Below are 12,079 nucleotides of genomic sequence, written 5' to 3'. Positions count from 1 at the left end.
TTTTAATGTAAAAAAAGTTGAACATCATAGCTCTTCTCTTCAATAAAGAATCTGTTAAAACTTTTACTTCTGTTACAGACAGACAATGCATTGGGGGTTAATTGTGAAGACGTGCTCAAATAATGATAAAAACAAAATTAGTGAAGAAGGGAAGTTTTATACCAACTATTCCTAGCTACTATAAAGTTTGGTGGAACCCTAAGGTTTTTGTGTTTTTTTTACTTCCTGTTTTAAAAAAGTGAAGATAAGTATCCCGTGTTAACAGTACTTATTTTTTCTTTATAAATCCTTCAGATAAAAAGTAGAGTAATGTGAACCATACATTCCCTGACAACCCGGAAGCATATAATGAACGGTAGGTTAGGACAGAGCTTACATCTAGGTACATACAGTTAACAGGAGCTATAATTGCCAACAATCATAAAGACAAATGATGGTATTGATATTATAAATGAGATTCGGAGGTCAGATGAGACACCCATAGGAATTTTTAGCACACAGTCTTGCACAAGTACTTAACTGACATTTCTAATTCAGCGAGCTTGAGATTTCCTTCTGGGCACCGCAGCACTTATCACTTCCCCTGCCTAGCCAAGTAATGCAGCCCAGACATGCCAAGCAAGGGAGAAGACATGAACAAAATAATAAAGATGGATAGTAAAACTGCAAGCATCTGAAAATCTGAGGATGGACTGGTCAATAAAGATGATCATTGACAACCTACAGCATAACCTTGTTTCTTTTTTTGTACAGCTACCTTCATTTTAGGCTGATTTTACCATTGGCATGATGTTGGAGAAAGTTTTCAGCATTCTTTTTGCATGCAGCTTGCTAATGCCTCCGGAGCTATGTATCTGAATTGTGTAAGTTGCCTAAACATCTTATTTAGTGGTTAAAATGTTTGCTGCAATTTAAAATAAAAGTTAACACAACAATTAATTATAATGCATTTTAGTGTTCTCTTACTCCAGAGTCTTTGTGACAGGCAAATCTGGGGGATTAGTGATTATCAAGTACGTGTGTTGTAGTGCTTGGAAAGCATGCTAACAGATTTATTTTTCTGGCAGTGATTTTTGTAACATATCCTGTTAATTAAATATCCAGCCTAGCAATGTGAATTACAGCACTATGTGTGCAGAAGTAAATCATGGTGATGAATGGCACTTACCTAGGAAGAATTAAACTGAACGGCCAATGAAACTCTACTTGAAATCCATGAATATAAATGTGCAGTCTTTACAGTCCACAGGTCAAAGCAGGAAAATATATAGCAGTACACATTTATGAAAATGTACAACTGTAAACCATATGTGATATTGCCTTTCAATTTTTAATTAAATTCTGCAAATGCATATTTTTAATTTACTATACCCAGCCATCAGGCCTATCTTTACTGGACTTATGCTAATTGCTAATCTTGAACTGAACTATTACTGTAAATCAGTTAAATACATTCCAGGGACAATAAAAAAATATGTGACAAGTAGTGTTCGAATTCGGCAAAATTGTTCAGTTTGAAGGTATGTCAAATTAAGCCAGTGTTTGGGTTGATTCATAGCTGATCTGCAATTCCATTGCAGTCGATGACAGGGGCAAATTCATCTGACATTACACAGTTTAGTTAATTCAGCCAGCAGTCTGTGAAAGCAGGCTAGATTCACTGAGCCGTAAGGCTGAGTACCCCCTTGTCCATCAATAATAAAACCAGACCATTCAGTAAACACTTCTGCCTATTTCTGTATAAGAAATTGGGCAGTGAATGTATGTGCACCTTCTCCTATCTATAAAAGGGGGCAAAAACATGTAGCCCCCTTACCTTTTTGGAAAAACCAGACTTCCACCTGACCTAACAATGGCCCTTGCCATGAATAGAGGCTCTTTCTTACAACTTGGCCTGGTGTTGTAAAGGTCTTTTTTGGAATCTGTAAGCCTCCTTAATGAGGGCAACACCAGATTCCTACCCCTTTACCCTGGGGAATGAACACTGATCGGTACATCCTGCAATGGCTGTCTGATATTTCATGCAAAATCTTATTTCCTGTTATGGCTGTCTGGATGTCCCATGAAGTTTCCTAATAAAGCATTACCTGATCTTACTTTGCCTATGCAGCCTGTCTTCAACTGGCGCCTACTAGAGGCTCTTGCAGCTGTCACATTTATAGGGGTGGAGATTTTTGTCCTATTGTTTCCTGGTTGGCTGTGGAAGTAATAAAATGATGGTGGAGTTGACCTTCTTTAAATTTTGAGTTTTTTATCTACTTGGAACCCAACTTTAAGGCTTTGACCTTTTTCATATTAAACAAAACCTTTCAAAAGATACTTAGGCTGTCATTTTTGACCTTCTTCTGAAAATACTGATTGTCTTGCTGTTGCTCCTCTGGCATACATTCTTTTTTTGGTCACTGAGCCTGAACAAGAAATCAGAGTCCACTGACCTCACTAGCTGCATACTAATTCTGGGTCAGTTTGTCAACCAGAGGATCAGCATGACAGCCAGTCAATTTGAAAATACAGCTAATGCATCTCCCCCATGGCATGTTTCCTTTAAATAATGTAGTTAAGTAAATGCATTCATAACCTATTGCTGTCATAGCTCCATAACTCAATTTGTAAAACGTCAAACCACCCCATGGCCCGCTGAGTCGTTTCTTTCACCAATGCACAACTAAGCAAGGATTAGTCATTGTAGTGCTGTAATGATGGATGGGTGATATACTAATTGATTTGTTGGTTCAGTGCTTTGTGTATGCATCTTTGAGCAGAAGCCATTCAGCTGTTAATAACGGACAGGACATAAAAGCCCACTGGGTAACAGTTGCTGCTAAATAAAATAATACATTTGAATTGAAATCAGTACATGAAAAAACTCAACTTATCTATAAGTGCACAACCTTGCCTGAAAAGATGATAAACAGTTTATCATTGTAACCTCTCTGATGAGCTACAAAGATATATATGGCAAACTCTGTATTCGATTCATTCTATCATTAGTGTCATATTGTTGTATGTCTTCATTATTGTAAATGCAGCTGGCTCATTTGTAGGACTCTTCACTGCCTGAAATGACCCCTGGACATCACTGTACTAAACACTAAAAAAAAAAAAAAACACTATTCAGAATACTCAGACAGATTCTGAGCAAGATTCTGTATTTTATAAGCATACTATGTATTTTGAATTACATGATCATATGACATCAGACATGTGCTGTGTGTTAGCCAAAGTTGGGGCAAGAGTTTATGCTTTGCATCAGGGGTCGGCAAAGTTTTATGGCCACTAACCCATTTATGGGGTGGGCAGGAGCACACTAGGCTGGACTCTGAGTCCTCCCCTAATGGTTCTGCCCACCACCAGGAAACGCCCCCTGAAGTGAAATCCCTTTCCCATGTATGCACTGCGGAGGAGAGGGATTTACCCTCAGGGAGCTTTCCTTATTTACCCCGCCAGCGGAAGTATCAACGCTGGCTGCGGTACATAGGGGAGCAACTGCAAGGGAGCGGCTCCAGTTGTTCCCAACGCCCTCTGGCTGATCCACCGACGGCATTAGGCCGGATCGGCCAGGGGGCATTGGCTAGGCAATATCTGGCCTAAAGGCTGGAGTTTGGCAACCCCTGCTTTACATTGACATGGTGTTATTGATTGCATTATTGGACGTCTCTGCAAATTCTAAGACTAAGATATACTAATTTACAATATATTAAAACAGTAGGGGGCCATGTAAAAACTTGGGGATCAACATTGCAAGCAAACTGGAGTAGCCTACATTAGTTGAGCACCCCACCAATTGGTGATTAGGTAACTCTTGTAACACTTATAAATGATCTCAAGTTTTAAATTACCAGCTGATAAAATATATTTAGAAATTATCCTGCTACCACTGCATTTATGAAATGGTGATCAGGCCTGGTAATATTGTAAGGTGCAACGAAGGTCAGTGGTGTCAGGTACAAACACCTTGATTATCACTTTTTGAAAGGGGCAATTACAACCACATTTATAATGATAAAAAGCATGGTCATATATACCACTTATAAATATAGTAATCATTTACTCTATTTAACTAATATGCTAATTTAACTAATAATTAATGCCATGTCAGCAAATCAGTGATTGTCTCCATACAACATCAGATGTCCTTTTTATAAATCTTAAATTTTAAAAGTGACAATTATATTATTAGATTACTGCTAATACTATTAAATAGTGAGTCCCATAGAGTTAATTTGTTATGACATTTTAGCAATTACAATGTTATTTAATGACCTGACAACGAAACAGTTTGTACCGCTGATACCTCTCAAGCGTTCCCTGTATCTAAATTTAGATAAAATCATAGTCAATTACAAGTATTTAGTCCCTCACCTGAAAAAGAATGCATGCTGGAACGCAGTAATGTAAAATATACAGTTAATTGCATGAGGTTTTTATTTAGGTGTGTGTTCTATTGGGTGATTTGCTGTCTTTTTCTGTCACAATGAAAACAAGGTAAGAAATTAAAAAATGTTATCACATGCACTCATCGAGAGTGATAAAAAACTGACAGATGTTCTACTAAATGTTCTACTAAATCAGATTTTGTTGCTGTTTTTGTTTAAACACTGTAATTAAATATCTTTACTTTTAAGTCCATTGTCCATTTTATTAACCTATACATCTTAATCTTTGGGGGTAATGTACTGCTACTAGAATATATATGACATAACATCTAGTTTAGGATCATTAGAAGTACTCTGAAAATAGAAAGTGATGTGGAGTCAAGGGGGCTTAGTTATTCTAAGGTTCCCTTTGCATGTGTATCCCTTCCCTTGCACTACACAAGCAAGACATTTTGATTCTAATTAATTCTAAACTTTTTATCTATCTGGTATATTTGGATGATTCTGTCTACCTTTGCATGGTCTAGCCCCTGTAGCATTGTTTATAATATGAAATAAAAAAGGCAGGAAGGAATAGACACAGCAGGTATAAAAATCCAGTAGTAGTGATAAGCGATTCTGCTTGGGTTCTGTACGTGAGCAGTTTTGAAATCTTGAATAATGCTTGTAAACTTTGTGTCAAACCCCCCTGAAAATGTTTTTGTGTACTACTTTTTATTAAATTCTGGCCAGGCATGTTCATGGGGGGTCATGAAGCAATGTGAATTGGGAAAAAAAACAGGATCTCTCTACACAGAATTCCCTGCTTAATACCTCCAGCACACACTGACAATATAGCTTCTCATCCTTTTATAGAACTGGGGCTTGCTTATCCATTCTTTTAAAGTACCATTGTTTGTGACTTGAAGGCAAAGGCTGCGAATTGCTTTATAAATACATTTAATTATTGTATTTTATGCATTATGTACATTATAAATTGTTCCTTATGTATGGTGGTGTTTCCACCTACAGAGTTTTTTAAATGAATTTATGCAATTTGTGTATTCCAGGGATTCACAGCAAACCCGAAGAAAACACAAACCAGAACTCCATTGGTTCTCAGGAATTCAAGTGCCATTAGGTTCCCAAGATATAAGAAACCATCATTAGGTTTATCTCGCCAGCATCTACCAATATTTAATTCTGTTTTTCTTGGACTAAACCTTTGTATACACAGGTAAACAGTGGTTTCAAAGAAAGAATGAAAGAAAGCTGGGTTTTTATAGGCAATGATAGCTTATATTGGTATACAAGGAATTCATACAAATAACTTTGGATAAACGTAATTACGTTTGGTGTAAGAAGTCATCCCCATTAAGTATTCATGGGGAAGACGACCAATAACCTATACTAAATTGATCAATAAAAATGTTGTAAACAGGAAGTGGTCACATAGCATTCAAAAATCTCAACGCGTTTCGCCTTGCGGCTTCTTCAGGGGATAGTTGAGAACGTTAGTGGTTGGGGACCAACCAGATTAAGCCATAATAGAGGTGAATGTTCCAAAACAGTGAAAAGGGATCAAAAAAGCTAAAAGGGGTATGACAGGACGTCATTGGGGTGTGTCAAAAACATGAAAAATGATGGAGGACATAGACATAATATATTTAGGTAAAATGGCTAGTTAGTTCATAAACTAGATTGATCATAAAGATTCACCATTATCCATTTGATAAGGGCTGATAAATAGGTCCTATGAATGTTTATAGTTTTACTGGTAACACATTAGAACAACAATCCAGTAAAGAAAAAAAATAACTATTTAGCTGTCAAAACACTGGAATTAGTTTTCTACAGCTGAAATATTTAGATAAGGTGCAACAAATTTCAGCAAACAACTAACTCTACTCGCAGCTTGTCTCTCTCTGCAGGCGGAGGGATCCGTCCTGGCCAAACTACTGTTCAGCCAGGCAGCATCCCTTGCATCCCTTCAGATGTGGTTACTGCATATCCTGCTCTCAGCACTCCTTTGCATGTGCAAAGTAGTGCACGTCCTAGGGGTGCTGTGGGAAGAGGTGCGCGTGCTACAATGCGTCCCTCTTGTACCCCCCAAGGGCGTGGCACTCGGCTGCCTCGCCCCGGGGCGGGACACAGTTAGTTTGAATTCCCTGCGGCCGATTATTCAGTTAGTCTCCTATCAGACGGCGCCAGGTGGTGCAAGGCCATTGGTCACTCTGGCCATTTTAGGAGAGCCTGTCCTGTACACCATTGCCCGCTATAAGCCTCTGTGAACTCAGTGTGCTTGGGTGTGTCATTGTGTTGGTTAAGTTTACCTGCTTTTGTCATCTCCTTAGTGACCTGGTCTGAAGTTGACTCTGCTTGAACTCTGCCTGCCCTGACCTCGGATTGTTACTGACCATTCTGCCTGCTGCCAGCCCTGACCTCGGATTGTTCTTGACCTGTCTTTGCCTTACCCATTTGTACTTTGCTTATTTGGACTTAACCCTTACTGTGCTTTATGACACTGAATAAAGCCTGATTCAAGGATATCTGGAGGTGGTTGTGGTTTGTGTGCCCAAGCGCATTACAATACTTTCTTAGCTGTGTAATTTAAATGTAGACCAACACCTTCCAAAGCCACACGCAGCAGAAAGAACATTCAGTTGACTCCACAGTAGGTATGTTGCAATAGAACTTAGTGTCCATCTAAAACCTCTGACCACCATTGAGCCATTTAAGTCCATCTGTGTCACAAAGGTGCCTGCACTTTTCACTATTATGTTGAAAATGTCCCCACCACGGCATCTTTATGCTATCCCTCCACCAACCATTATTTAAATTAAAAGGTAAGACACCTTCAGCATGAGCCTCCGGTCTGCTGCAAGTTTCCCTAAGCCTAGTAAGACGTTGTAGTCAGTACTGTATTCATAGATATTTCTCATAAAATACAATGATACAGTGATAAAAAGATACAAAATAGTTACAAAATAGCTCAGGACCTTCACAGCCAGGGTCCAATATTCAACCTTTTGGTTGGTGCTAGACCCAAATCACCTACTTTTTACATAATATTCTTCACGTGTCACACAGGGCCCTAGAGAACCCAAACAGAAAGGGTACGCTCAGCCAGAAAACCCAACGTATTTCGCCTGCCATGGGTTTCTTCAGGGGTAGCTCTGCGCAGTTGCAAATAATGCTTATAGTCTAAGTACATTATAGAACATAGGTAGACATTAGCACTTCACAAGATCACAGTGTAACACATATGTAGCACATGTTACCATTACCTTAGAAATCAATATAAAACACAAAGGTATGTTTTATGACTGTTGTAAATAGAATAGACTAACATGATTAATTTAGTCATAGTGTACCGGAGCAATACAGACATTGTAGGAGGTGGGTGATGTTTGTAGACTTGACCAACAATGGCAGTTTCCTATCATAGACCCATAATGAGGCACTTCAACACTGACTGCCAATGGGATGTTCACTATTGACCATAAAGCTAAAAATGACTTCAGCTGGGTGATCCAGCAAACCTGAAATGGATCTGGTCCAGGATTTAAAACATTAGCAAGCAAATATCAAATGACTTTAAAGAAATCTATTACAGGTTGGCTGGATCACCAAGCTTCACTGATAAAAGTGTATCCTCTCCAGCCTTGGAGAGCTTTAATAAATCAGGGACAATGTAAGGGGCTGGCCACTGAAGAGCGCCTAGCAGCAACATGTTGCATTCAGCAACTGCAGCAAAACTGTAACCACCCACTACCCTGTACACAAAGTGGTTCCCATCTACTCCTATTCAATTGCATGTGAGTGGTTGAGAGTATGATTGAGCATGCAACAGCCTGCTACAGTCAACCACAGGTTTGAAATTAGCCTAAGGAGTCTTTCTAGCCAAACAGCCTTTTAGTTAGCAGCAACCTTTCCAAGGACCCTGAACCTTTTTTCCCAGGATGACAGTCATCTGTGGTGATAAGAACGTTTTATCACACAGAAATCATGCAGCATTAATAAGTTACCATATTTTTTTATTTTTAATAATGTAATCAGTGACCCAATATATGAAAACCCAGGATTTCAGTATGCAGAAACTGATTGCCTACATTCAGGGATCAGAGGGTAAGTACACTAATATCCAATATATTAGTGGATTCCTTTATGAATTTTGATATCTTATTAGACATTCTATCTCAAACAAATCTTTCAACTTTTAGTGTCCTGTAATTCCAACTTTACCATGACAAATCCTAAAGCTGAGCTCCAACCCTCCTGTCAGTCTTGCACAGATTGCACACAGTGCATTACAGCCTGCACCAAGTCAGATAGAGCAAACCTCATTTACCCATCAATAAGGTAAAATAAACAGAATAAAACACAGTGGATTTATTTAAAAATATACACTTCTAAACTAAACCGCATTGATACATAACATGAAGTGTGGCCAGCTTTGCTCCTGCTGCTACATTCTCCATTATGTAAGAGAAGTAAAAAAATCCAAGAATGACTTATTAGGGTTGACTACAGATTGTGTTCTGTCCCTTTAATAGACTAGACTATAGAATAGTAATACAAATTATAAGGGTAACCAACAGTAATATGTGAATGCAAGGTACAATAGTAGCTTTCATTAATACATAAATTCAAAGCAAAACCTGAGCTGTCAAACTGATATCTAAATCCTGCAGATTACACGGGGAGAACACAGCTCTCCCTGTGTAATTATCGGAACTCTGTGACAGCTGGGCACTGTGCTTTGTTTATCAGGCACATACAGAGCTCCTGACACAGAGCAGGTAGCTGTCAAACTGACAGCAGAGTGCTGCCGGCTACACAGGTAGAGATGCAATCTCCCAGTACAATCTGGGGGACTGAGCTGTCAATTTTGCAAAATTCAGAGCAAGGCTGGATGAGGCAAAAGAGGTTCACACCCCAGCTGCACCCCCCACAGCATGGCATTTAAGAGGAGTGCCTCTTTTCCCTGGGCTCAGAGGCAAGGATTTCCCTGGAGGCAAGGATTTTGCAGATGCCAGTTTCTTGCTTGTCATCTTTTCCCTCTTGCTTTAAAACCTTGTGTCTCCACCTAGAATAAGTATGCAAATGAAGATGCCCTACTTTCCTCTGACCTATAGATTCAGCATGCCTACTTCTTCCAATCCTTTTAAAATCCTGTTGGCTTAGCACACCTACCCACTAAACATGGGGCCTTACCTATGTTCAAACTAGTACCCTAAAAATTTTTATATAGTACCTTATCTATGTCTAAAGGTGACAGCCTTATATCAAGAATTACAAAATGGCCAAAAGAAAGCTGCAACCTGCCCAAGGCAATCCTTGTACACACCTAATAATTGCTTTTAATAGTAATCTGTCAACAGGTATATGCTTTGTTAATGTACAGATGTCTAAACACAAATGCAAAATTTTAGTTCTGCTGCAAGAAATGCAAAGCACACAGAGCCTAAAAATACCAAGGCTATATAGTATACATATTGCATTATAAACTAATACACGTGGACTGATAATGACAAGCTTTAATGTTCTGAGTCTGAAAAAGTTCATAAACTTGAATTAAATAGTCTAGAGTGAAATAGCACTTAAAAATATAAAACCTGGTAATACATAATGACTTCCTTTCAAGTCTTCCATCAGCAAATAGTAATCATTTCCTTCATGATTATAATGTATGGAGCTTTCTCTCCAGTTCTAGTGACAGATGTTTTACACATATTAAGCAAGCACACTCCAAAGGATAACACTCACAGAGGTGAGCATTCCAAAGGAACCTGTTTATTAAAGGTTCAGAGCTCATTAGTTAATAGGTTTGGGTAGAATCCTACAGAACAAAAACCACATCTGTTATTCTGGATATATTTATATTCTTGTTTAGGGACACATCTCTACTACTCTACATCAGCTTGCATGCCATTATTTTCTCCATTCCTAATTCCCCTGGAATAGCCCCTTGTCATTACTGTGCTGACATCTGTCAGAGACCTGGCATACTCTAAGTTTGTCTGGCTGCTGTTCTGTAGATCTGAGGCTTATAAGAAAACATCGCATACATAGCACTGATAGAAATTTCTATATTATTAGAAATAGCAGCCAGGCATATTGATCTAATGTGAAAAGCACTACACAGCAAATTGAATGATTAATACCTAATGTGTCAGATGTTAAACACAAACATAATTATACACCGAAAGCACAAAACAATGTTAAATGGGTCACTAGCTGCCAGAGAAAGGTTATATACCATGATGTAACTAATAATTGGTAAATAGTGTGCACCCTTTATATACTGTACATATATCATAGATATTAAAAGTTTTTTTTCTGATGATTATATTTTGTGTCTTTGTGCTAGAATAAACTCATTTTATAACATACTTCCATTTTCTAGCATTGTTAAATATTTAATGACATGCAAGTTTGTGGTACACAGACACAGCATAATGTTCTGTTTCAAATGGAAGTGGGTCTTGACAGTAAGATGTATTACACCACAATCTTACTGGTTAGTGAAAAGATAAAAGATAAAATAAAATGATTTCACTGGCATGGTCTACACATTTTATTTTTCACCTTTACTCCTAATAAAATATACTTTTTATCATTTGCTATAATTTTTCCAATGTGTCATACAAGATTAACTCTTGGAATAAGAAGTAACCCCTTGGTTACTGGATGTAATATCACACAGCTGATGCTTTGGTCTCCATGGGTTATACAGTGACCTAGGAAATAAGCGTTATATCAAGCGTGACAGTCTTTTGTTCTCTGAAAATGGATCCTCTAACTATCCCTCTGTGACATATGTCCCAAAGCAATAAAGAAATACTTCTGGGTTGCAAATCATTTAGCTGCAGCTTTAGACTTGGATTAATCAGAGATCTAAATACATTGCTTCTATGACTAGGAGAGCAGCTATCAGATAGAAACACATAAGCATTGTTCTCTCTTTTACGCCAGTTTTAACCCTACTTGCAAATACCTAAACTGAATGAAAAGCAAATAATCTCCTGCATACTGATACACACAGTAGTCTGTCATACCAGTACAGAGAAATAAAGTTAACACAAGGAAGAGTAAAATGCAGTTAGATGGTGATATTATAATTGTTTATAATGACTGTCAGCATCCTTGTCCATTCATACCTTTAGAAGTCTTACAGAAGGTAGAAAGGCAGCATGGCACAGCTTCCGAATGGTCCAGTTTAGAGGCCGGGGTGCATCAATTTGACTCATGACCCTTTGTAATATTCCAATGGGAAAATAAATCTCAAGAGGTATCTAAAGGACAAAAGAGCCCTTGTGATTCTGACATCCCATGCTCATCAACATGTCTATTCCAGCTTTGTAGCAATTCTGTGCAGTTGATGCTCCCTGGAACTTGGAAGGCTGGAAAAGTGGATTTTCTTTAGCTCCTGATCCTCCTTAAAAAATCAACCTCCTTTCTTTTAAGCAGTGCTCATGCATACCAAATGTGCTTGAATGGTTGCAATCAGCCTGCTGCTCAGGGGAGGGTTGCACTCTTTTAGAGGAGAGGGGTAGCCTGCATGAAAAAAAAGGAATCTACCTTTCTCCATCTCCTGTGTCTCTCCTTCATCCCCCTCCTCCTCTCCTTCACTGTTTCCAGTTACACATGCTGTTTCTTCCACTACACACACATGCCATTTATTCTGACTACATTAAACTCTATCTGGCAAGCTCTTTATT

The 12,079-nt window shown here is 38.4% G+C and overlaps 1 protein-coding gene across 2 annotated transcripts in view; it reads right to left on the bottom strand.

The window, feature by feature from the left end:
* TRPM3 (transient receptor potential cation channel subfamily M member 3) overlaps positions 1–11,838 on the bottom strand; it is a 217,943-nt gene extending 206,105 nt beyond the window's left edge. For both annotated transcript variants that reach the window (XM_072404162.1, XM_072404163.1), the window contains exon 1: positions 11,519–11,838. In XM_072404162.1, the coding sequence (XP_072260263.1) occupies positions 11,519–11,608 (90 nt within the window). In that variant the 5' untranslated portion in view covers positions 11,609–11,838. The remainder of the gene's footprint in view (positions 1–11,518) is intronic.
* Between the last annotated feature and the right edge of the window lie 241 nt (positions 11,839–12,079).

The sequence above is a fragment of the Pyxicephalus adspersus genome, chromosome 3, assembly GCF_032062135.1.
Source record: "Pyxicephalus adspersus chromosome 3, UCB_Pads_2.0, whole genome shotgun sequence".
In the NCBI taxonomy this organism is placed as follows: Eukaryota; Metazoa; Chordata; class Amphibia; order Anura; family Pyxicephalidae; genus Pyxicephalus; species Pyxicephalus adspersus.
This window is presented reverse-complemented; position numbering and strand designations above follow the sequence as displayed.